The sequence below is a fragment of the Castor canadensis genome, chromosome 11 (assembly GCF_047511655.1).
Source record: "Castor canadensis chromosome 11, mCasCan1.hap1v2, whole genome shotgun sequence".
Taxonomy (NCBI): Eukaryota; Metazoa; Chordata; class Mammalia; order Rodentia; family Castoridae; genus Castor; species Castor canadensis.
Genome location: NC_133396.1, coordinates 15,872,471 through 15,898,999, shown reverse-complemented (window position 1 = coordinate 15,898,999; position 26,529 = coordinate 15,872,471). Strand labels below are relative to the sequence as shown.

At 39.5% G+C, this 26,529-nt stretch overlaps 1 protein-coding gene, 1 non-coding gene and 1 pseudogene across 4 annotated transcripts; 2 read left to right on the top strand and 1 right to left on the bottom strand.

Moving 5' to 3' along the window:
* Positions 1 to 6: 6 nt before the first annotated feature.
* Nol11 (nucleolar protein 11) lies at positions 7 to 19,484 on the top strand. 3 transcript variants are annotated; one of them, XM_020186312.2, is made up of 18 exons: positions 8 to 197; positions 1,589 to 1,702; positions 1,825 to 1,881; positions 2,567 to 2,715; positions 4,107 to 4,164; positions 4,539 to 4,683; positions 6,766 to 6,954; positions 8,847 to 8,923; positions 9,992 to 10,115; positions 10,555 to 10,643; positions 11,232 to 11,306; positions 11,996 to 12,177; positions 12,670 to 12,795; positions 12,949 to 13,167; positions 13,551 to 13,629; positions 14,080 to 14,172; positions 18,734 to 18,841; positions 19,080 to 19,484. In XM_020186312.2, exons 1-18 carry the CDS (start codon positions 57 to 59, stop codon positions 19,194 to 19,196), a joined length of 2,142 nt encoding a protein of 713 aa, XP_020041901.1. In that variant the 5' UTR covers positions 8 to 56; the 3' UTR covers positions 19,197 to 19,484. The 3 variants fall into 3 exon arrangements, 2 of the variants coding, with proteins under 2 accessions (XP_073901578.1, XP_020041901.1); XM_074045477.1 differs by lacking the exon at positions 12,949 to 13,167 and having other exon boundaries at positions 7 to 197; positions 13,524 to 13,629; XR_012438498.1 differs by lacking the exons at positions 14,080 to 14,172; positions 18,734 to 18,841; positions 19,080 to 19,484 and having other exon boundaries at positions 7 to 197; positions 12,949 to 13,436; positions 13,524 to 13,629.
* On the bottom strand, positions 3,844 to 3,954 carry LOC141414335 (U6 spliceosomal RNA). The gene has a single exon (XR_012439394.1). It is a non-coding gene; the product is annotated as a U6 spliceosomal RNA (small nuclear RNA).
* Positions 19,485 to 25,317: 5,833 nt separating the features above from the next.
* Positions 25,318 to 25,581, top strand: LOC141413615 (retinal rod rhodopsin-sensitive cGMP 3',5'-cyclic phosphodiesterase subunit delta pseudogene; annotated as a pseudogene).
* The last annotated feature ends 948 nt before the right edge of the window (positions 25,582 to 26,529 follow it).

Sequence of the window (26,529 nt, the reverse complement as noted above, 5' to 3'; positions counted from 1 at the left end):
GAGAAAGCGCGAGGCCTGCCGGGAGGGCTGCGTGGGTATCCATAGGTTTACCCAAGATGGCAGCCTTGGTGGAAGAATTCACGTTGTCTACCGTCGTCCTGGGTGCCGGGCCTGACGGACTCCTAGGTGTGGAGCAGAGCGACAAAACAGACCAGTTTCTAGTAACGGACAGCGGCAGGACCGTCGTCCTCTATAAGGTGAGGGCGATAGGCGCGCCGGCTGTGTGAGCGAGGAGCCGCAGGCACGGGTTTTTCATGTCTTGGGAAAGAAATCTGGGGAGCAGCCCTAACAAAGACCCGTCTTCACTTGTTGGGAACGCCGAACGAGGTCTGGAATCTGGCTGCGTTGGTCTCCTGGAGAGGCATTTTTCCGAGTTGCAGGCGGCACAGCCTAGAAAAGGAAAGGGAACCTGTGTTTTCGCATGTCCCAGAGATGGCCTTGCTAAGGTCCCCTCCTAGGGGCTCTTTCGCCCTCCTGTTCACAGAAGGGTGGAGCGGAGGGTGATTGGCAGCAAAGGATGACATTGACAGGTTGGGAACATGGGTAAGCCCCGTGTCTGTACTCCTTATCTCTCTTCTTTGGGGCATTTTTTTTTTTTCATTTTGCGGTGAAGAGGCGGAGATTTGTTGGTGGCTGGTAAGAATCTTGAGTTCGAGTGACTTGTCGTGGGCTTCTCTGGTTCACACTCAGAATCCTAGAGTCGAATCCCAGGAAATCCCCAGCCCTGCCCTGTTTTCAGCCTCATTCCTGGCTCAGCACACTTAACCTTGTTTTGGGTGGTCGTGTAGAAAGCAATTGTTTTGATCTGGGATGTTGAACATAGCTTTCCATGTCATTAAAAATGTAGCTGGAAGTTTGGGGGACAGATGGCCAAGAGTTTCTTGGAGTGTTTGTTTAGACTTTTCTGCTGGCTCTCCGTCTTCAGCTCGGCATGCAGTAGATTTGCAGATACTGCACGGGAGTAGAGTGGCTGAATAGATGTGATCTCAGCTCTCCCTGCTGTCCTCTCTCCATGCCTCTGTTCTAGATGCACAGTGGCATCCATTTCTTAAGAACAAAATGTTCTTAATTTACCTACTTTTTCATTTTAGAAACTTAAAGTTTGAATTTTTTTAATTGTGGTTAAAGACATAAAAATTCCTATTTTTACTATTTTCAAGTATACATGTAGGGAAATGGTGTGCAGCCATCTCCTCTAGAGCTCATTTTCATCTTAACACTGAAATGCTGTACCTATTACATAGTAATTCTCCACTTAGAAGGCTGAGGCAGGAGAATCTCCAATTTGAGGTCAGCCTGGGGTACACAGCATGTTCCAAGCTGGTCCAAGATGGACCCTATCTCAGAAAACCTTTAAAAAAAAAAAAGTAACTATGTTCTAACCAGCCCCTGGCAACCACCATTCTTCTGTTTGACATGAGGTACTTCAAGTGAATGGAATCTCCAGTATTTGTTTATGATTGCTTTTTTTTTATTTTAGGAATTTGTGTAAGTATTGTGATTTGGTTTCCTTTTTTATTGTAAATCTAATTGCTTTTAATGTCTAAAACTGACTTCTTGAATATTGTGTTCATCTTACTTTTATTAGGTTTCTGATCAGAAACCATTGGGGAGCTGGTCAGTGAAACAAGGTCAAATTATAACATGTCCAGCTGTATGCAACTTTCAAACTGGAGAGTACATTGTTGTACACGATAATAAGGTGAGTTTTAAAACTTGCATATCTCAATATGTACAACCCAGTCAGACGTTGATATATTAACTATTTGTGTTTATTACATATAAAGAATAGAGTTCTTTTTAACTTGTGTGCTTTGATTTAAGGTTTTGCGAATATGGAATAATGAAGATGTAAACCTGGATAAAGTATTTAAAGCTACAGTAAGTCTTTTAATTTCCTAACGTATTTAGTTAGCTTATTGATGAAATGAAATCATTCATAATGTAGTATATGTTGTTTATCTTAATGCCTCTGGGAAAAGGAGCCTAAAGTTGCAGTTTTTCATTCTAGTCGTCTTACAATATATCTTGGTAACATAGCTCAATGCATGTGTTAATAAGTTAGAAAATGTAGACTGCTACTCATCAGATGATTTAAATTGTGAACGACTCTACTTACTTCCATGAGTTTGATGTTTGGAGGGTTATGTCTCATGAAAACAAGTGAAATTCCTGTGCTCTTAACTTAGCGTAGGTAAACCAGTCCCTACAAGGCATTGATTGGGAGGATCACTGTCTAAGGCCAGCCCAGGCAAAAAGTTAATGCCACCCCATCTTAGGCAAAAAAAAAAAAAGCTGGGTGTGGTGGCATATGCCTATTATCCCAGCTATGTGGGAGGCATAAATGGGAGGTCATGGTCTAGACCAGCCTGGACATAAAATGAGACTCTATCTTAAAAATAACCAAAGCAGAAAGGGCTGGTGTATGGCTCAAGTGATAGAGCACCTGCCTAACAAGTGTAAGGCTCTGTGTTCAAACCAAAATCAACAAAAAAAAAAAAGTTCGTAAATATTACACATAAATTGTTTTTGAAATAAAAATTAAGATAACTTTAATTTTTTCCAGTTGTCAGCTGAAGTGTATAAGATACACTCAATACAAGGGACAGAACCATTGGTGCTGTTCAAGGAAGGTGCTGTGCGTGGGTTAGAGGCCTTGCTTGCAGAGCCGCAGCAGACAATTGAAACTGTTATCTCTGATGGAGAAGTGATTAAGTAAGTTCCAATACTTGAACGGGAATTTTTACCCAAATGAAAATGCACTGTGCAGGCCAAAGCAAGGCATGTCTATAATCTGTTAGTCAGGAGGCAGAGCAAGGAACACTGAGTTCAAGGCCAGCTTGGTCTATGTAATGTGTTCTAGGATACTTTGAGCTACATGGCAAAACCCTCCTGTCTCAAAAAAATAACAAATTTTTTTTAAATGCACTTTTTTTTTTTTTTTTTTATAACTACTTTGCCTTGTTCAAAAGTAGTTTTGGACCAGGCTCTTATGGCTTATGCCTGTAATGCTAGCTATTTGTGAGGCTGAGATTGGGAAGACTGGGATTTGAAGCCAGATAGGCAAATAGTTTGCAAGACCCCATCTCTAAAGTAATCATAGCAAAAATGGACTGGAGATGTGGTTCAGGTGGTAGAATGTCTGCTTTGCAAGCATGAAGCCTTGAGTTCAAACCCCAATCCCCTCCAAAAAAAAAAAAAAAAAGTAACTTTGTTTATAAACTTAATAAAAGTAACCTAGAGCTAGTGGTATAACTCAGTAAGCTGATAGATGATTGAGAAAACCATAATCACAGTCCAGTTCAAATGACAGGGAACTAGGTAGTCAGCTATTTCAAGATGAAATGGATAATCCCAAAAGACCAAACTCTTTTTTGGTTCTGTCATACTGCCCTGACTTACCAATTCAGCCTTTTCCCTGGGGAAGACTATCTCTTAAAGTCAAAGCAAAGACTGTACTCAGTATAAACAATGTAGTGGACAGCAACCAATTTTGTCTTACACTGACCTGATGCATGCCTCTCTAAGATGTGAGCAGCAGTTTGGGGAAAATCTCAGGGTTCTGATTGCCACTTTGCTACAGACCAAGGCTATGCTGCCTTGGTTAGGAGTCCTTCAGTATCCCTCTTTAGTTCCCTCTGGTGCGGGAAGAAGGTGATGAGATCTGAATGTTTTCCTCAGGTCACTAGTCCCAAAAGTAGTTCTAAAGAAAAGGGGGGAGGGGGCAGCTTAAGTTTGGGAAGCACTTCAATACTGTCACCTTCCTCTTGGCACTACATGGTTCATGTTATCGTCTGAGAAGTTCAACAACCTGTCGTTAATCCAGAGATGCATTGGACACAGAAATGCCAGCTGACTCCTTGCTTCATGAATTTGAAAGTCATCCTTGCACAGGGGCCATGCTATTCTTCTCTGTTGTTTCGATTTTAGTGTATGTGCTGCCAAAATGAGCACAGTGCAGTATATATTTTGAAACACTTAATTAGGTGTTCTCTGATGTGTTTCTGGCTCCAAAATAAAAATAGATGTTTTCTTAAGTTTTGATAGATAGGGTGTTCATCTTAACTGATTTTTTGCATTTTGTAATTTTTCTTTTTCTTTTTAAGGTGGACAAAGTTTTTCCTAGCATATAGGCATCCTGTTTTAATTTTTATTACTGAAAAAGTAAGTGACATCTTCAACTTCTAGCCTACTTTGTGAAATTTTAAAGTCACCAGTATTATTTTCACAACTAAAATGGAATTTTAATATTTATTTTCTTTATCTTTTTTAAACAGTAAAACGTCTAGTTATAATTATTTCTGTGCCTAAATTGAACAAATATTTTCGTAACAGTTTAAGTTTAATTGGACAAGAGGTTTTAAGAACTTACTGTAGTAATTAGAATGGAACAACTACTTCTCGTTTTAGCATTTGTTTCGTTTTTGGTGGTACTGGGATTTGAACTCAGGGCCTGTGCTTGCTAGATAGTTTTAGCATTTTAATTTAGTTGGTTGAAATGTGAATATTTATAAAATAAAATTCCCCTTTTATTGCAGCATGGAAATTATTTTGCTTATGTACAAATGTGCAAATCACATAACTTAACCAAATATATACTTTTACTTGGACAAGAAGAAAAATCTGTTACACCAAACTTTTCTGCACATGTGGATCGAAATTTCATCTCTTTGATGTCATTAAGTAAGTTTTCTTTAACCATCCTGTGATTGTAAATAGGATATTATAGAATTGGATGTAGTTTTGAATCTTAGACCTTTTGCGGTTTTCTCTCAGCCCTTCCCTTTTCAGTCTTCCTTACAAGCATTTATGCCTTTATTTTTTGCACTTGGCTGTATCTGCTCATATATTAGATTAGTGAAGTATTTCAGGTAGAACATAGTTTTCAAGCATTGTTTCTATAACTTTTATGTCTTAAATTTACCATAACCAATAAATATCAAGAAAAATCACCTTTTACCCTAAAGACAAGGTCCAGGCTGTTTGATAGTGTAATTAGTGGACTATATGATATCTGGGCCAGGTATGATGGCACATGTCTGTAATCCCAATATTTGGGAGGCAGGGGTAGGAGGACTGCATATTGAGACCCCATCTCAAAAAGTCATGGGCTGGGGATGTAGTTCATAGTTAGAGCTCTTGCCTAACATGTGCGAGGCACTGGGTTTAGTCCCTGCACTAAAAGAAAAAAATCTGTGCTTGGCATTGTATGGTCCCTCTATTCCTTTTTCCAACCATTAGATTTCGGTGTGCCCTTCTTTGAACAATGACAGACATAGGTGAACAAAAAGAAACTGACAGAATAGCTTTGTCCTATGCTAGCTGGCTTTCTATAGATTGTTTGATTTTACAGATTTTTTTTTTTTTTTTTTTTGTCTGTTTTATTTTGCTTTCTTGCAGTGCTGGAGTCAAACCCAGGGCCTTGTGCATACTAAACAAGCACTCTACCACTGAGCTACAGCTCTAATCCTTACAGATTTTTTAATGCTTAGGAATCTGCCTCTGTGTGATGATCTATGCCCCAAGGGCAAAATCTGAAAAAGCCTTTGTGATACTCTTTCCTCCAGCCCTTTATTGCTTCTTTTGAAGTTGTTTTGAAAGTGTCAGCGAGGAGAAAACAAGTATTGTTTAGGAAACATTATAACGATTTAAAATCTGTATGAAGTTTTTCAATATGCACATCTGCAATAAGCTATAAAGAAAAAGGCTATCTTAGCAAGGTGTGGTGACACACTACTGTAATCCTAGCAGTCAGGAGGCTGAGACAGGAGGATCTCGGGTTCTAGGCCAGCCTGGGATATGTAGTGAGATCCTGTCTCAAAAACAAAAAAAAAGAAAGAGACTATGGTTGTCGGGATTCACTTGATAGTTTAGGCTAATAAACACTGAAGATCTCTTTGTGGCACAGCTGACCACCTACATTGCTGAAACCCAGTTGACCTACAAGAAAAAGCAATTTCTTGCAGCTTTCAGGGTGATTAAGTGACGACCAGGGATCAAGCCTTGGGTTTGCTCCCCAGCACCAAAAAAATAAATTCTATTAAAGGATATATCTGGTGCTAGTGGAGTGGCTCAAGTGGTAGAGCACCTGCCTAGCAAGCGTGAGGCCCTGAGTTAACCCCACAAAAAATAAATAAGATAAAATAGAAGAATATATCCTTTTACCTTTTCTTGACTTGCCTTGCTTATTGTGACATTTATAACCAGAGTAAAATGGGCTGGATGTGTGGCTCAAGCAGTAGAGTACCTGCTTTGCAATCACCAGCTTTGTAAGCCCAAAGAAGCCCTGAGTTGAAACCCCAGTCCCACCAGGGAAAGAAAAAAAAAAAGATTGTAATATTTAAAAAATTTTTTGTTTTTTTATTTGCTTATTTGTTTTTCCCCTAATGTTAGAGTTCTCGGTCAGACTTGAAAATACTTTTTCTTGGTGACCTTGATATCCCTCTGACCAAACTTGAGACCAGAGGGCATGTTAGAAAAATCACCTTAAAAAACTTTTATTAGTGTATATTAATTGTACAAAATAATGGGTTGAATTGTGACATTTTCATACATAGATATAATGTTATTTGATCAGCTATCACACACACACTCCTATAGTATATTTGTTAAGAGAAAGTATAGAGTGATGTGATTGTTGTTTTTTTTCAATTGGATTATTTATCAGATTGGTAAAAACTGATAAGCAGCCACATACATTTAACTATAACAGATACAGAACTGTCTTTTACCCATTATTAAATAGCAAATCTTTTTTTCTAACAGGTTCCGATGGATGTATATATGAAACCTTAATCCCAATATATTTGAATGACACAGAAAAGGATCATAAGGTAGTTAGTTCCCTGTTGCTCAAGACTGTTGTGTCTGGTAATGCTCGGAATGGTGTTGCACTTGCCATCCTGGATCAAGACCACGTAGCAGTCCTGGGACCTCCACTTCCAGCTTCTAAGGGTAACAGTCCAATTCAGAGTCCATGGCACCTGTCCTTCAAATTTTATTCAGCCCTCCTTTGTCTGTTTTTTAACTGGGTTGTTTGTCTTTTTGTTGTTGATGTGTGAGAGGTCTTTCTATATTATGGATATTAGCCCTATCAGACATAAGATGTCCAAGTATTTTTTTCTAATATCCTTTGCTATCTCATGTTTTAATTTTGATGAAGCCAGTTTTATCTTTTTATTTTCTTTGTTGCTTGTGACTTTGGTTTCATATCTAGGAATTCATGGCCAAATCCACGGCCAAATCCAAAGTCATGAAAATTTACCTCTTTGTTTTCTTCTACAAGTTTTATGAATTTAGTTCTTTCATCATATAGATTGTTGATCTTTTTTTTTTTTTTTTTAATGGTGCTGGGACTTGAACTCAGGCCTACACTTTAAGCCACTCCACCAGCCCTTTTTTGTGATGGTTTTTTTTTTTTTTTTTTTTGAGATAGGGTCTCGCAAGCTGTTTGTCCGGCCTGGCTTTGAACCTCAATCCTTCTGCTCTCTGCCTCCTGAGTAGCTAGGATTACAGGTGTGAGCCACCAGCACCCTCCTTCTTGATACATCTTGAGTTGATTTCTGTATGTGATATGAACTAAAGAGTCCAACTTCACTCCTTTGTATGAGGTTATTCAGTTGTCCCTGAAACATTTGAATGGTCCTGGCACCTTTGTTGAAAAGCCATTTGGCTAAAGATGATTCTGTTCTGTTCCATTGGGCCAGTACCACATACTGTTTTGATTACTGTAACTTTATAGTGAATCTTAAAATCAGGAAGTGTGAAGCCAGACATGGTGGCAAATGCCAGCAATCTGTAGCATTTGGTTGTTTGTGTTTTGGTTTGATGGACTGGAATTTGCACTTGCAAAGCAGGCACTGTACCATTTGAGCCACATCTCCAGTCCTAATCCCAGCACTTTGGAGGCTAGCCTGGGTTACTTAGCCAACCCCTTGTCAAAAGAAGACCTGGCATGGTAGACACCTTGGTAATACCAAGAAAAGCATAGCCAGTAGGATTTGAGAATTTGAGACCAGACCAGACAGAAGCAGCAAGACCCCAGTCTCAAAAACAAAAAGGTTCAAGTGGTACAGCACTTGTCTAGCAAGGAGAGGCCCTCTGTTGAATCTCCAGTACCACAAAAAGGAAAGAAAAATCAGGAAGTGTTGAATCCTTCAACTGTTTCTTTTGAGACAGGGTCTTGCTATGTAGACCTGGCTGGCCTGAAACACACAGTCCTCCTACTTCAGCCTCCCAAGTGCTGGGATTATAGACATGAGCCCCCACACCCTACTCACTGTTTCTCGGCATTGTTTTGGCTGTTTGAACCCCTTGGAAATCTATATGAATTTTAAAATGACGTTCCCATTTCTGCCCAAAAGGCCATTGGGATTTTTTCACTGGCATGTATTAAGTTGTGCATAGTGAGGGGTCTCATCATGATACTTCCCATACGTACATATAATGTAATTTATCACAGTCATCCCACTGTTACTCTTGATGACAGTGCTGGCGATGGAACACAGGGCAGATAAGCACTGGACTGCTGAGCTGCACCCCCAGCCTGGTAGCATTTTGGTAGGAATTGCATTTACTCTTCATATTGCTTGGTGCAGGATAGCTGTCTTTTTTTTTTAATTGCAAATCCATATCCAGCTGTTAGCATCTCCCCCTCAGGTCTCACTTTCCAGACCACTTCTTGCTGTGTGCTCGCCTTCCTTTGAGTTCCTCTGCCCATCACTGTTCATTGCTCATTTTTATACTTAACAAAGCAGAACTTCTGTATGTACGTCTGACTCCTTCCCCTACCCCAAGATACCACGTATTTACAATTAAGACATTTCTGTGTTTGTCTAATTTTATAGAATGTCTCTCCATATGGAACACAAAATTTCAAACACTGCAGACTTCAAAAGAGTTATCACATGGGACCAGTGGTCAAGTAAGTTCTTCCACTTAAGGACTTTTCCAAATTTGGTTTTGGTTTTGGTTTTGGTTTGGTTTTTTGAGACAGGGCTATGAAGCCCAGACTGGCTTGAACTCAAAATCTTTCCTACCTTAGCTTCCAGAATGCTGGGATTACATATGTGCACCACTACACAAGGCCAAATTTATTTATTGTTTGGACTGGTGGAATGCCTCAAGTGGTAAAAGTGTCTGCCTAGCAAGCGTGAGGCCCTGAGTTCAAACCACAGTGTCACCAAAAAATAAATAAATAAAATTGCCCTTAGTTATTTATTGTTTTACCTGGTAAATATTCTGAGGAAAGAGAGAATATTATTAAAAATTATTTTACCTAAAAGATTATATTTAGTTAGGTTATCATTTTAATAGTTTCTGTATGTTGAGCACCTTCAAAAGACTAAATTACTCAAACTGTAATCGTAGCTATGTGGGAGACTGAGATCCAGAGGATTGTGCTTCCATACCAGCTCTGGTTATTTTGGAGATAGGTTCTTGCAAACCATTTGCCCTGGCTGACCTTGAACCTTGATCACCTGATCTCAGCGTTCCAAATAGCTAAGATTAGATCATGACCCACTGGTATTCAACAAACAAACTTGTTTTTTTATTTCTTCGTTCCCTTAAGCTTTTTGTTCATGTACCTGTGTTATTTTTGCAGCCTAATTACTGGAATTGTAAGATACAACATTAGGATCCAGATGCGTTGCACGCCTTTAACCCGAGTACTACGGAGGCAAGGGAATTTTGAGTTCAAAGCCAGCCTGGGCCATGTACACAGTTCCAGAACAGTCTGGGCTATGTAGTGAAACCCCATCTCAAAAAAACAAACAAACCAATCAAAAAATCCTTTAAAGTATGTTTCATCCAGGCTTGACTCTACCCCAGTTAATAAGTTGTACATAAGATATTCTCTCGGAAAGTTGCTTTAATTTGCTTTGCTTATTGTTATGCGTAGCTTATGCAATAAGTTGTAAGGCTTTATTGAATCAGATCATAGAAGAGAAATATTTTGTTGACTTTTTTTTTTTTTTTTTTTTTTTGGCAGCTCTGGTATTATGGGGAAAATTTGTTTATGCTCCATGGAAAATTTCTAACTGTGATTCCATACAAGTGTGAAGTGTCATCATTAGCAGGTGCCCTAGGAAAACTCAAGCACAGTCAAGATCAAGGTAGAAACTTAGGCACTGTTTTGTTAATTCATTTTACTAGCTCCCAGCTTCATGTCTAGATTCATACAGCCTCCTATTTACAGAGCCTCTAATTAATTTTGAAATGTGCTGCTGTTTATTGAAACTTCCTTGACTTAGGCACCTTCCTTGGGAATGGCCCACATTGCAGGTGCTGCCACACCCTGAGGAGCCAGCTTTCAAGGCCAGTGTTCTTCAGACAGTATTGCTTCTACACACACACACACACACACACACACACACACACACACCCCATTTACCACACACACACACCCCACCCCCCCACACACACACACCCCCATTTACCATTGGCCCTGTCTGTTGCTAGGTCTCAGTGGAATAACATGGACTTCAAAGCCTCTCTTGAATTCTCCACGAGCAGTTTATTTATTTTTTAATTGTATATTTTGTGTTTTCTTAGACACTCCCACCATGCCCCATTTTGTGAACTGGGAAACATCTCAAGGATGTGGACTTAGATCCTACAACTCAGAGCATTCAAGTAGAGTTGTAAGTTTAGTACTTGAAAGAGAAATGTTGGGAAAATGCTGAAAACAGAAAAAGATTGAATTATTTTAATGATTCACATCTATACAACTCTTACACTTTGCTCTTAATGACAGATCACTTGAGGCTTGAACCCAAGTAACCTCACACCTTGCTCCACAATTGGCATGTGTAGTCTATTAGTTAATTTTTATTGATGTGTATGGTATGAAGGTCCAATTTGTAATTAGCAGTAATATCTTCCTGAGTATAGAGATTTTATTTTTGTGTTTAAAAAAAAAGCCTTAGCTGGGTGTGGTGATACATGCCTGTAATTCCAGCACCAGGAGGCAGGGGCTGGAGGATTGAAAGTTCAAGGCCAGCCTGTGTTATGTAGTGAGACCCTGTTTCAAAAGCAAACAGAAATCTCTCAAAATTTTTAAGATACTTAAAATTTAACATAAAACTACTTTTCCCTATGACAAAATTTATTTTTAAAAGTATTTAATTGCAACTAGTATATTAGTCTCTTTGGAGAGTTTCCTGTTCTTCTAAATGCTTAATGGGTCTTTTGTATTGTTTGGAGATCCTAATCAGTTTACTTAATTCCAGTTAAGGAGGAAAAAAATTGAAACAAGTTTACAGCCAGAAGGTCCAGCAACTGAACAGCTTTTATCAACCATCAAGGTAAATCAAAATTACTGGAAATATAAAGAATCATTTCAAATGGTTAAAAGGAATGCCATCTACTTTTCTTTCTATTTTTCTTTTTAGTGCTGGGGACCGAACTCAGGGCCTTGCACTTGCCAGGCAAGTGCTCTTCCACTGAGCTAAATCCCCAATCCCTCTAGTTTTCTTAATGACCATTTTTACATCTGTATTGTAGTTTTAGCTTGTCAGAATTGGTTTATAACTCCTGTTTGCAGCTTATTATCTTGTTCATCTTGTGAGATGGCTGTTCTTGCCTTGGCCTCATCAGTATCTCATTGAACTGTTGAACTTTGCACTGACTGTCTTTATAGCCTTCTAAAGGTTTGGGTTTCTGAGCCAGGTTCTGGTGGCTCATGCATATAATCCTAGCTACTCAGGAAGGAGAGATCAGGAGGATCACGGGTTTGAAGCCAACCTGGGCAAGCATGAGGCCTTGAGTTCAAATCCCAATACCACCCAAAAGAAAAAAGATTTGGTTTTCAAAACCCTTGGATTTTTTTTCCCCCTTTTGGCACTTTTTTGTGTGTGTGGCAAATCAGTGTCAATTCATTTCACAGGTATGCGTGATTATTGTTAATGATTTGAGAAAATGTTCTGGGAGATTGTAAGTTCAGAGTGACATTTATAAATATGCTATATTGAATTCTTCACTTTTGCCCTTTCAGAAAGATTCAGAGAAACACATTGAAGTAGAACTACGTAAATTTCTGGCTAAGTGGACCCCTGACTTTCATACAATAATTGGGGACATAGTAACAGGACTTCTGGAAAGATGTAAAGCAGAACCATCATTTTATCCCCGGAACTGCCTGATGCAGCTCATCCAAACGCATGTGCTTTCCTACAGGTAGATGCTTATGTACACCAAACATTTTATGTATAACTCTTTCCATCTCGATTTTTGCAGTTTAGATTTTTCTTAACATAAAAATGATTCTGAAAGCCAGGCAACAGTGGCTTAGGCCTGTAATCCTACCCACTTGGGAGACTGAAATCTGGAGGATTGAAGTTTGAGGCCAGCTGGGGCGAATACTTCAAGACATCCCATCTCCAAAATAACCAGAGTAAAATGGGCTGGAGGTGTGGCTCAAGTATATAGTGCCTGCTTTGTAAGCATTAAGCTTTGAGTTCAAACTCCAGTCCCACCAAAAATAAATAAATGAGTAAAAATGATTCTGTGCAAGGTATAAAGGTGTATGCCTGTATCCTAGCCCTCAGGAGGCTGAGGCATGAGGGTTGTGAGTTCTAGGCTAGCCTGAGATATATAGCAAGGTCCTGTCTCAAAACAAAAGGAAAAGAAAGAAAAAGAAAATTCTAAATTGTTTGGTTTTTGTCTTAGCTTGTGCCCTGGCTTAATGGAGATTGCCTTAGAACGAACAGATGTACAGATGTTACAGCTCTGTCTGCAGCAATTCCCTGACATTCCTGAGTTGGTTACCTGCTCTTGCTTAAAAATTTTCTTGAGGTAAGTTAGAACTCTTGGCCACTTTCTTTCACTACATTTTAAATCTCTTACATTATTTGAATTCTAACATTTTGAATGCTTAGAAAATGAATTTTCTTCCAATAGTTCAAATAGTGATAAGAATTAACCTCTTGCTTTCAATTAACATCATAGCATTGGTGATGACAGTCTTCAAGAAATTAATATCAATATGGAGTCAGTTTTTGATTGTAGTGATACTGTACAAGATGAGAAAATGGAAGAGAAAACTGAAATTCTTCAAAATGGCTTTAATCCCAAAGACAGTAACTGCAGTAACTGTAATCAGGAAAAGCCTCAGGATGCAACGAAGACCACCTCATGCCCTGTGACACCCAAGAGAGCAGCTCTGTTGTATCCTTTGAAATGTAGCGTCCCTGCCCCATCTTTCCAAGGGCTGCAGTCATGCCACCAGTAACGAAGGAGTACTTAGATAAATTAAGGGTTTTCTTTTTCAAATATCTTTCAGTCTCTACTTGAAAATGCATGATACCCAATGCCATGTTACAGTGATTTTCTTAAACCTGTTTTCTTAATGGAGAAGACATACTGAAGTAGAAGCTCTACCACTTCTAAAAAGTAGTATTACTTATACTGGTGAAGTATTCCAGATGATTGCTAAGGTTAGGAGAGTGTTTGCTGATAGATTTCTTCTAGATAAGTAATGCTATTATGTAATTTAGCAAGGGAATTGTCTTTGTGTATTGCAGTAAGATTTCTCCTTTAGTCTCAAGTAGAAATGCGATTCTTCATTCAGCATACAGTGAGGCGTTCCTTCTGCCACACTTGAAGGACATCCCCGCAAAGCATATCACTGTAAGTGTTCCTGCAACTTCTGGAGAATTTTATTCCTGGCTTAAGATGTATCTCCTAACTGTTAGAGCATCTACCAGCTGTGAATAAACACTGCTAAGGAGAGTGGAATGATTTTTGGGTCACAGACCAAAAAACATGTTCCTTATGCCAAGTCTGAAGGCCAGGTCAAGTTATACATAAGTAGATACTAAAAAGAATTGCTGAGAGAAGAGTTGTCTCTCCCTATTGATTTTTGCTGACAGAATAAGCTTATTGCCCACCCCTGCCAAACTCGATGAGCTCCTCAGTGATGTTATTCATTCCTGTGACCCCTGACATCTGGCATATTTGTTTGATACATGATTAAATTGAACAGCCTCTTAAGATTCTTTCCAGTATCTCTACTAGATTTACATGTAGAGAAAAATCTTTCTTCCAAAATGATAAATTGTTCTTTGTTTTGCCTTCCAGCTGTTTCTCCAGTACTTGTATTTCTTATATCTGAAGTGTAGCGGGAATGCTGCCATGACTCTTCCTGGAATACGTCCTCCAACCCTGAGTCAGGTCAGCTACCTTGTCACTCTGTGCAACAAGGTCATACGCAGTGTCAGCGTCTCAGATTCGTAACTGACTTCTCCTTGCCTCTTCCAAGATGAGGAGAAGACGTTGTGGAAGCCTTGTCATGCACATACCCTGGAGTTGGGGCAGAGAGAGTCTCTCAATTTAGACAGAATTCGTAATTCTCTATTGCAGAATTTAAATTCCTGATTCTTAGCCTTATTAGGAGAGGACAAGAGGGGCTGCTAATAGGTTGTCTCCCGTAATATATATATATATATAATTTTTGGTGGGGTGGGATTTTGAATTTCGGGCTTTATGCTTGCAAAGCAGGTGCTGTTCCTCTTTGAGCCACACCTCTAGTCCATTTTGTTCTGGTTATTTTGGAGTCGGGGGGAGTCTCACAAATGATTTGCCTGAGGTGACCTCAGACAACAATCCTCCCGATCTCAGTCTCCCAAGTAGCTAGGATTACAGGTGTGAGCCATCAGCACTCAGTTTAATAATCTCTTAAGAATAAGAGAATGAAGCTGGGTGTGGTGGTTCACTTCTTTAATCCCAGCATTTAGGAGGCCGAGGCAGAGGAGGATCGTGAGTTTAAGGCCAACCTGGGCTACATAGCAAGACCCTGTCTCAAAAAGCCAAAATAAATTTTTTTTTATTTGAGAAATAGGAAATATATTATAAATTAATTTATTGTGGTTTAGGAATATGTTATCCTAATTGATTCAAACATGTAATTTGACTTTTTCATTTTTTAAATAAACTAATTCATAGTTGAAAGTTTCAGCAATACCAAAAGTATCCTAAAAATAAATAAAGTTTGTATCACTGCTCTTCTGGTCCGTCTTAGAGATAACCAATATTAAAATACTCTTTTGTGTTTAGGAAGAATATTTCTAAATTCAAATGTAGCCTTTGTCTTTCTGACACAAATAAGATCATAGTGTGATTCTTTTTTTTGGGTCCACTGCTACCACCTGCTCCCTGCAGTTCACATCTTTTTTTTTTTTTTTTTTTTTCCTTGTTTATTTTTTTGCCTGTTATTTTATTTTATTTTATTTTATTGTTTTATTATTCATATGTTCATACAAGACTTGGGTCATTTCTTCCCCCTGCCCCCACACCCTCCCTTACCACCCACTCCGCCCCCTCCCTCTCCTCCCCACCCCCTCAATACCCAGCAGAAACTATTTTGCCCTTATCTCTAATTTTGTTGAAGAGAGTATAAGCAATAATAGGAAGGAACAAGTGTTTTTGCTGGTTGAGATAAGGATAGCTATACAGGGAGTTGACTCACATTAATTTCCTGTGCGTGTATGTTACCTTCTAGGTTAATTCTTTTTGATCCCACCTTTTCTCTAGTTCCTGGTCCCCTTTTCCTGTTGGCCTCAGTTGCTTTTAAGGTATCTGCTTTAGTTTCTCTGCGTTGAGGGCAACAAATGCTAGCTAATTTTTTAGGTGTCTTACCTATCCTCACCCCTCCCTTGTGTGCTCTCGCTTTTATCATGTGCTTATAGTCCAATCCCCTTGTTGTGTTTGCCCTTGATCTAATGTCCACATATGAGGGAGAACATACGATTTTTGGTCTTTTGGGCCAGGCTAACCTCACTCAGAATGATGTTCTCCAATTCCATCCATTTACCAGCGAATGATAACATTTCATTCTTCTTCATGGCTGCATAAAGTTCCATTGTCTATAGATACCACATTTTCTTAATCCATTCGTCAGTGCTGGGGCATCTTGGCTGTTTCCATAACTTGGCTATTGTGAATAGTGCTGCAAAAAACGTGGGTGTGCAGGTGCCTCTGGAGTAACCTGTGTCACAGTCTTTTGGGTATATCCCCAAGAGTAGTATTGCTGGATCAAATGGTAGATCAATGTTTAACTCTTTAAGTAGCCTCCAAATTTTTTTCCAGAGTGGTTGTACTAGTTTACATTCCCACCAATAGTGTAAGAGGGTTCCTTTTTCCCCCGCATCCTCGCCAACACCTGTTGTTGGTGGTGTTGCTAATGATGGCTATTCTAACAGGGGTGAGGTGGAATCTTAATGTGGTTTTAATTTGCATTTCCTTTATTGCTAGAGATGGTGAGCATTTTTTCCTGTGTTTTCTGGCCATTTGAATTTCTTCTTTTGAGAAAGTTCTGTTTAGATCACTTGCCCATTTCTTTATTGGTTCATTAGTTTTGAGAGAATTTAGTTTTTTAAATTCCCTATATATTCTGGTTATCAGTCCTTTGTCTGATGTGTAGCTGGAAAATATTTTCTCCCACTCTGTGGGTATTCTCTTCAGTTTAGAGACCATTTCTTTTGATGAACCGAAGCTTTTTAGCTTTATGAGGTCCCATTTATCTATGCTATCTCTTAGTTGCTGTGCTGCTGGGGTTTCATTGAGAAAGTTCTTGCCTATACCTACTAACTCCAGAGTATTTCCTACTCTTTCCTGTATAAACTTTAGAGTTTGTGGTCTGATATTAAGGTCCTTGATCCATTTTGAGTTAATATTGGTATAGGGTGATATACATGGATCTAGTTTCAGTTTTTTGCAGACTGCTAACCAGTTTTCCCAGCAGTTTTTGTTGAAGAGGCTGCTATTTCTCCATCGTATATTTTTAGCTCCTTTGTCAAAGACAAGTTGGTTATAGTTGTGTGGCTTCATATCTGGGTCCTCTGTTCTGTTCCACTGGTCTTCATGTCTGTTTTTGTGCCAGTACCATGCTGTTTTTATTGCTATTGCTTTGTAATATAGTTTGAAGTTAGGTATCGTGATGCCTCCAGCATTGTTCTTTGCAGTTCATTTCTTTAAGCACCATGTTGTAGAAGACATCTTGACCTGTCCCCGCACACCTCTGGACTTAGACACTTAAGTTCACAGCTTTTTGCTATTGTAAACAAACCTTCAGTGGCATCTTTTATTCAGATATCCATGTATATTTACAGGAACAGCTGTCAGGTACATTCCCACAAGTGAAATTACTGGATGAAAGGGTGCAGTATGCATTTTTAGTTTTTACAATGCCACATTACCTTTCCAAAGTTGTATCAACTGCCACTACTACCACAAAGTTTGAGGTCTTATTTTTCACATTCCTTTCAAATTCCAGTTTGACCTGGTATTGTCAAACTTTTTACTCTTCTCCAGTTAACCAGGTAGCAAACATTACTGTAGTTTACTTTGTATTTCTTTGATAATGGGAAAGATAATGCACCATATTTTCTTGCCTATTTACATTTCATTTTGCCAGACACCAAGTCTCATTCCATTTTTCTATTGCAAAAATGACTTTTCTGACTCTTTTTCCTGACTTTTTATTTGAGCTCAGGGCCTTGAGCTTTCAGACAGGTGCTCTACCACCTGAGCCATACCCCAACCCTTTTTGTTTTAGTTATTTTTCTAATAGGATCTCATGTTTATACCTGGGGTGGCCTGGATTGTGATCCACCTCTTTATGCTTCTTGAGTAGGTGGGATGACAGATGCATGCCACCCTGTCCAGCTTTTATTGGTTGAGATGTGGTTTCTTGAACTTTTTGCCAGGGCTGACCTTTAATCTTAATCCTCCATTCTCTACTTCCCAAATACCTGGGATTATAGATTGAGCCACCATGCCTAGCCCCCCCCCCCTTTTTTTTTCCTGTCATTTATCTTTTTATGCTTTTCAGTAGAATATTTGACATAAATACGTTTGTTTTTGCAGTACTGGAGTTTGAACTCAGGGCCTACACCTTGAGCCATTCCACCAGCCTTTTTTTGTGATGAGCTTTTTCAAGATAGGGTTTCACAAAACTAGCCTGAGGCTGGTTTCGAACCTCGATCTTCCTGATCTCAGACTCCTGGGTAGCTAGGACTCCTGGGTAGCTAGGATTACAGACATGAACCACCAGTGTTTGGCTTTTCATTTTTATTTTATTAAAATGTATGAAGCTTTTCCTTTGTGGTTTATGTCATGCTTAAAGCCCTTCCCCTCTGAGATTAACAAAACAGTCATCCTGTTTTTCTCCATCATGTTCATGGGTTCCCTTTGTGTCTTAATTCTTTGATAGATACAGGATTTATTTTGGTGCAGGGAGTTTCCTAGGAATCAGTTCTCCCTCCACAAATCTATGGTACACAAACCGTATCCTTGGGATATAATGTATCTTTCAGAATAGAGGGTAAGTGGGTTCTTTTCTTATAACTGCAGGAAATTATCAAAGCAAAATTTTTAATTTAAAAAACAGTATTAACTCCTTTGACTTTAAATATCTCTCTGTACTGATTAATCCTATGAAAAAGATATGGTTATGCTTATTAAACAAGTGGAAAAGAATCCTTTTATAAATGTCTTAGAAATTCCTCCATCTCTAAACTAAAATGTTCAGACTTCTATAAAACTTACTTTTCTTGGACTGGAGGTATACTCAAGCAGTAGAGCAACTGCTTTGCAAGTACGAAGACTTGAGTTCAAACTCCAGTCCCATGAGGGGGAAAAAATTAACATTTTTGTAACTGTTTGAGATCATTATGGACTTTATACATGAATTAATCTAAAATTAAATTTATAATCTTTTTCTGTTTATCTTTAGATTATGGATTGGATATGCCTACTTCTCGATGCTAATTTTACTGTTGTCTTAATGATACCAGAAGCAAAAAGGCTACTGATAAATCTTTACAAGTTTGTGAAATCCCAGGTTTGTGATTAATATATACTGATTGTATTTGTACCCAAGTTATCATGTAAATTACAGTTTATTCTTGCAATTCGGTTGTACATGTGCTCAGTCATGGAGCATGTGCTTAATCTGCATGGTGCCTTGGGTTCATTCCCAACACCCCAAGAAATTTCATGGAAAAATCATAAGTGATTATAGAAGATTCATTATGTGTAGAAATTATGGGAAAAGTTACTCTGAAACTTTTTTTCTTTAGATATGTGTTTATTCTGAGCTCAACAAGATTGAAGTAAGTTTTCGAGAGCTACAGAAATTAAATCAAGAAAAGAACAGTAGAGGCTTATATTCAATTGAAGTGCTGGAACTCTTCTGATGCTACCAGTTTTTCTTCAGTGATATTTTATGAAGCTCTTTTTATGTGAATCTTCCTGTTCATCCGGGAAGTTAAGTTTTGTTTTGACGGTCTCTCCCTGCCAAGAGGACGGTGTCACTGAGTACCTGGAGCACGGAGTACTGATGCACCTGGTGGGGCTGCAGGATCACATGAACCTAGTCTAGGTTGTGGACATTGCTGGAGAGAGCTTGTGAAACTTTTTAAAATATGTGACTGAGCTGATTTTAAGTAAACTTATTTGTGTACTGATAAAAATGTAATTTCTTACGTGTTTTGAAGTTTTTCTTTAAAAAAAAAAAAAAATAGGGCTGAAGGAGTAGCTTAAGTGATAGAGTGCTTGCCTAGCAAATGCAAAGCCCTGAGTTCAACCCAGTACCACCAAAAAATAAAAAGTAAAAATCCACCATTGAAGCTGTGCATTATTTGGGAAGCCAGGCATTGGTGACTTAGGTGTTCAGGAGGCAGAGATGAGGAGGATTGCGGTTCGAAGGCAGCCAGAGCAAATAGTTCAAGAGACTCTATTTCAGAAAAAACCCATCACAAAAAATGGCTGGTAGAGTGACTCAAAGTGTAAACCCTGAGTTCAGACCCCAGTCCGAGAAAAAAAAAAGATCAATTGGGTTAGAAAAATGTACTGCTAAATGGTAAAAATAGCCTCTTCTGAAAATAGTTTTACCAGTTGATTGACCATAGACTTACTAGTTTGAAGTGTTTGGACAAACATCAGGACACGAAAAATTCAGATGTGACTCTAGAGTGCAGATTTACAGACTCCTGATTCCTTGGTTTAACTTGTGTTAGGGAAAGACTTCATTTTAAGTTAAACGCTCAGTATCAATTTCAGCCATGACCGTCACAGCTAGCGGGTCCTTCTCTGGGTTTTTTGGTATGTATGTGGTGCTAGGGAATTTGAACTCAGGGCCTCACTTGCTGAGCAGGTGCTCTGCCATTTCAGCCATACCTCCTGCCCTTTTTTGTTTCAGCTATTTTTCTGATAATGTCTCACATCTTTTTGTTCAGGGCCAGCCTTGGACCTTTATACTTACAGTCTCCCAAGTAGCTTGGGTCACAGCACACACCACCACAGCCAGCTTACTGATTGAGATGGGGTCTCACTAACATCGGCCAGACCAACTTGAACTTGATCCTTCTGTTTACACTTACCAAATAGCTAGTTTGACAGGCACACCAAACTGGCCAGCATGTATTGGTTGAGATGGAGTCTCGCTAACTATCAGGAGTGTCTTTCAACTGCAATCCTGATCTTCATCTGTGAGTAGCTGAGATTATAGATAAGAGCAACTGTATCCAGTCTTCCTTTGTCATTCTTACTGCAGACTTGAAAGAAAAATACCAAAGTTGCTGGGCTTGGTAGCTCATACCTGTAATCTCAGCTATTCAGGAGGTTGAGGCACAAGGATTAAGAGTTCAAAGCCAATCTGTGCTACATAGTATGATCCTGACACAAAGAAGAGAGAGACACAATATATACCTGCTTATAATTCCTTTTTTTGTTTTTATTTTTTTGGTTTTGGATGGTACTGGGCCTTGTACTTGCTTGACCTTCTGTCACTTAAGCCACTTGCTCCACCAGTCCTTTTTGTGCTGATTGATTTTGAGATATGGTCTTGCTTTATACCTGGACCATCCTGAACAGCAGTCCTATTGTGCTTCCCCAAATAGCTAGGATGACACTGTGCGCCACTGCACCTAGACATTGGTTGAGAAGGGGATCTCAAAAACTTTTTGCCTGTGCTGGCCTCGACCTCTTCCCAATCTCTGCCTCTCATGAGTTACCACTTCTACCTTTTTTTTTTTTTTTGCTGTACAGTTTAAGAATTATTTGCTAGTGCTGGGTGTGGTGGCTTATATCTATAATACCAGCTACTTGGGAGGAAGAGATCATGAGGATCACAGTTGTAGCCCAGCCTGGGCAAAAAAGTTAGTGAGACCCCTATCGCAACAAATAAGATGGCTGTGCGCTGGTGGTGCACGCCTGTAATCCTAGCTACTCAGGAGGCAGAGATTAGGCAGATTGTTCGAGAGACCCTATCTCAAGAAAACCTTTCAAAAAAAAAAAAGGCTGGTGGAGTGGCTCTAGGTATAGTCCCTGAGAACCCAGTACCACAAAAAAAAAGATGGATATAGGAGGCGTAGGTGGGAGAATTGCAGTTCAGCCAAGGGAAAAAAATGTGAGGCTCAACTGAAAAATAACTAACTGGGGATGTGGCTCAAGTGGTAGAGCGTCTGCCCTAGTATGCATGAAGCCCCAAGTTTAAACCCTAGTACTGCAAAAAAAGTAGGTACAGACATCCAACCATTACCAAGTTGTGGTTCCAAACTTTTCGTCGTAGAATTTTGAGCTTTGGAGGAGTGGATCCTCTCATTCAGAAGTCCATTTTATGAGGGTTGGGATTCAGGATCCTTAGTACTTCTTAAATTTTTTTCTTAGCTTATAACAACCCATAATTAAGAGAGAAATTTCATTGATCTATAAATTCTTTCAGATTGACATTTTGTTCTTCATGATGTCTGATTTAATTGAACTTGCAGATGGTTTCTGCAATGACAATTAACTTGTTAACAATCAACGCACTCAGGACACAAACAAGAAGATTGGAAGTTCAAGACCAGCCGGGGCTTCAAAACAAGACCCTGTTTCAGAAAAAAAAGCCAGGAGAGACCTTTGAGGAAGAGTGAGGGTGATGCCCTGTGCTCTGGAACTTTTGACTGTTTGGCCAGAGCTTCTGTATCAGGCCTTATGGTAAAGTTTAACAATTTGGTTAATAAATATTACAGAAGCAAAATTACTAAAACTTCAGATTTGTACACTGCTTTTAGGAATTGGGTAGAGTAACTACCATAGACAAGAACATGAACTGTACTGTGACTTGCAGAATGAGCACCATTTTGATTGAGTTGAAATTTTTAACTGCCTCAATACTAGTTGCTCATTATTTCTAGGCCTGCAATCTAAGTTACTGAATCTCAACCTTAAATAAGGATTGTATGAGGACACACAGAGACTGGCTGGTAAGGCTAGTTCTTCAAGGCAAGAACTGCATCTTTATCTTTCCCACACTGAGCACAGAAGCACTGGTATACACGGTATGCACCAAGTGGTATTTGATACCAGATCATCTCTGTCCAACTGTGGAGTAATGATTCCAAGAGTTCGTAGGAATTGCTTTTTCTGGAAAGGAAATCCATGCTCACAGATAGACAGTGTATCTACCTCTAGACTTATTTTTTGATGTGTTTTAAATTTTGCTTTGTCAGATTTCTGTGTCTTCTATTAGCTGATATGAATTGTACAAAACAATGGGTTTCATTGTGGTAGTTTTTTTTTTTTTTTTTTTTTTTTTTTTTGTGGAACTCAAGTTTGAACTCAGGGCTTCATACTTGCAAGGTAGGCTCTCTACCACTTGAGCCACACCTCCAGTCCATTTTGCTCTGGTTATTTTGGAGATGGCTGAGAACCACAATCCTCCCATTTTCAGCTTCCCAAGTAGCTAAGATTCCAGGAGTGAGCCACTGGCGCCCAGCTGAACTTAATTTTATCACACCAAATTATATCTCAGATTTGTTTTCTGATTTTAAATATACTATGTCTATATAATAAGATCTTCAAACTGAACTTCTCCATCTAGGAAATAATTTCTTGCAGTCAGCCTGTTTTCTGAAGGAAATGTGGGTTAATGGTTTATCACTAGTTATTGCTCAAGATGAGGTGTTTATTTCCTTTTTGTCTCCTTAGCCACCTTCTTGTAAATGCGGACTGTAACTCTAATGAAGTTCATTCTGGATTGTATATGTAGAAGTATAAAGCAGAGATGGACTCTGGTCCAGCTCTTTAACAGCTTAATACAAAGTTGCAAGGACAAAAAAACCCCTATATTCCTTTACCCAAACTTACCTATTGGTAATGTTTTTCCTTGTTTGCTTTCTCATTCCCGCTATAGTTTCTTTTATTCATGTACCACTTGAGTGTTATTTGCCGACACCAGACACTTCAACTTAGTCCTCCAAAACAAGGACATTCTTGTACACGATTACAATGCAATGACCAAATTCAGAAAATTACTTAAGTACTATCTCTAGAATGATTACTGCCCTTACTCATAGTTCTGCAATTGTCCTAGTAGGTCTGTTACTTGGCCGAATGGCCCTCAATTTGGACTTTTCTAGTTGTCACCACATGATTAGGTTCACATTAGACATTTTTGACAAGAATACTAAAGAAGGACAGCATCTGAATGCAGGTGATGTGAATGGTCCCATTCTTTGTGATATAAAATCACATACTTAGTTAGAGTAGGGTTTATTTACCAAATTGCTCCACGCTAAGGGTACCTTTTCCTATTGTACTTCATAAGTAATCTGTGTTTTTCATTTTGTTTTTTGAGACTGTCTCCTTATGTAAGCTTAGGCTGCCCTCGAACTCGTGATTCTGCTGCCTCGGCCTTCCAAGTGCTGAGATTATAGGTGTGCATCCCATACTGGAGCTGTATTTAGATTCTTAAAACCAAGTTTCAAACTTAGAAAATTAAAACTGGAAAGGCCTGGGCAATCATTTGTTCTGAAATGTTAAGTGTGTTAGTTAATACTCTGTGACAAAATAACTGAAAAGGAGGACTAACAAGTCATTTCCTCTGATATTTTCAGAGGTTTCAGGCCATGCTTCCTTGGCCCCATTGCTTTGGGCCTGTGGCAAGGCCACACATCATGGCAGGGAGCATGTGATGGAACCAAAAGAGACAAGGGGCCCTAGTCCCAATATCCCCCTCAAGGGCATGCTCCCAGTGGCCCATCTCCTGAAGTTTCCACCACCTCACAGCAGTACCATCAACTGGGGACCAAGCCTTCCACACTTGAGCTTTTGGGAGACCTTTAAGATCTAAACCATAGCCAGTTGCCAGTGGCTCACGCCTGTAATCCTAGCTATTCAGGAGGATTGCAGTTCAAAGCCAGCAAATAGTTCACGAGACCCTATCTCAAAAAAAATCATAAGAAAGGGCTGGTGGTGGCTCAAGGTGTAACCCCTGAGATCAAACCCCAGTACCGAAAAAAAAAGATCTAAGCCATAACATTGAGTGTTTTACCCAGTTCCCACAGCTTTGTACTAGCAAAGCTGAAATGTGACTGCACACATTTACTGAAAGTGTAACTTAACTTGGTGGAATATTTAGAATATTTCTATTTGCTAAGAACAAATTTCTTCATCAAAGAAAGCATTCAGAACTTGGTGGCGATGCACGCCTGCGATTCCAGAACGCAGGAGACTTAGAGAGGAGGATCTTGAGTTCAAACAACAACAACAACAACAACAACAATTCAGAATTCTGTGCAACTTCTTGAAGAAGCTAGTTATCACTTTAAATTATCCCCGAGTCTTTTTATCTAAAGCAGTAAGCCCTTGTTAAAGAGATTATAAGTAAATGTCTGTTGAGATTATTTTACTCATCTTAGGCTCCATATTAAGATAATTACTGAACACTGCTGTAACTAGAATCGTGCTTTTTCATATTGGATGGTTTTTTGTATTGGGTGGTACTGGGGCTTGATCTCAGGACCTCATTCTTGCTAGACAGCCACTCTACCACTTGAGGCACTCCACCAACCCTCTTTTTCTGAAGATAGGATCTCATTATGTAGCCCAAGCTGTCCTCAAACTGACTATGTAGCACAGTCCTCCCTCAGTCTCCCAAGTGCTGGGCTTGTAGACATGTGCCACCAAGCCCCCATATGTTCCCCTTACTATATTTTAGCTTGCAAAACAGGTGCTCTGGTGCATTTGTATACTAGCTGTTTATGATTATAATATAATATAAACTAATATAAATTAGATTATTTAAGGCATGCCTAAATACTGTACAAATATTAATTGATTTAATACTGTTGACTCTACTTAGCATCCTTAAAATAAGACACTATTGAGGGAGAAGGGATCAGCAGCAGGAGCTGAGGGGAGGGAGAGGCTGGTCCGGGTCTGGCCATTGCTGCTGCTCCCTGGGATCTCCAGGCCAGGCTGCAATTGTGTCCTGAGTACCATCTGCGAGGCTCCGCTGGCCAGTGTGGAAGAGCTGTGGTGGCATCCACCATGAGTTTTTCTTTAGCAGAGCAAGTGGAAAAATTCCAACTGTAACAAAAAGTTTACTTCAAGGGACAATGTCTAGAAGAATGAGTTTCGAGTTTGTCTTTGTGATCCCTAACTCTACAAATACCCGGCCGTGCCCAATAGAGGCAGCACATGGGTCCCAGATGATGCCAGCCAGCGTCCTAATGGGGAATGTCCTCACAGAGACAGCTTTTTAACAGAGATCTTCTTGTAAGCACATCCAGAATGCAGCTTTTCTATGTTTGAGAGAAGAACTTGTGAGTGCTTGAAGGGTTTAGAGGTGGAGGGGGGGGCGGGGACTGTTTACTTTGTTCTTCCACACATTTGATTTTTGACACCACTCGGTTCCAGAACCTGCTGTGGCCACTGGAGACCAGCTCCATGTAGGCAAGCAGATGGTTTTATTCTCCTAAGGTGCCATCTTCCACTGACCAGTCTAAACTCCCGACCTGAGACCAGGGCAGGGGATGTGCCTCGGCTCCTTCCTGGTACACACACAGGAACCAGCCCATACCTCAAGCCAATACTGCAACTGTCACCTGCCCCATCTTCCTTGGGTCCTGCAGGCTTCCTTTGGCCCTGGTCAAATCGGAAATAGTCATGCTCCTGATCCATGTCCCATGTTTAGCTTTTTCCTACCATTTCTTCTTTGTGTGTGTGGTACTGAGCTTGAACTCTAGGCCTACACCTTGAGCCACTCCACCAGCCGTTTTTTTTCTGTGATGGGTTTTTTTGAGACAGAGTCTTGGGAACTATTTGCCCAGAGCTAGCTTTGAACTACAATTCTCCTGATCTCTGTCTCCTGAGTAGCTAGGATTACAGGCGTGAGCCACTGGCGACCAGCTACCATTTCTATTTCATACATTCTCATACATTTAACTTGTGAAATAGACTGCAATATTATTACAAAATATAATTAAAACATGAATTAAAATATCCCTACAGTCTTTAACATGAAAAAAAGACTTGAGGAAATTAAGGCACAGAAAAATAGTAAGATAAGATTCCAAGTTCGCATAGCTAATCAGTGTCATGGCTTGAACCCAGGCTGTTTAGCTCTGGAGTTAGTATTCTCAACCCGACACTGCTGTCTCTTAACCACTGCTACGCTTAGGTTATGTTGGTGGTGTTATCCATAGTTTGGTATTCAGTCTGAGAAGTTAACCCCTTGCTATTGTTTAGTTTCCATGGAAC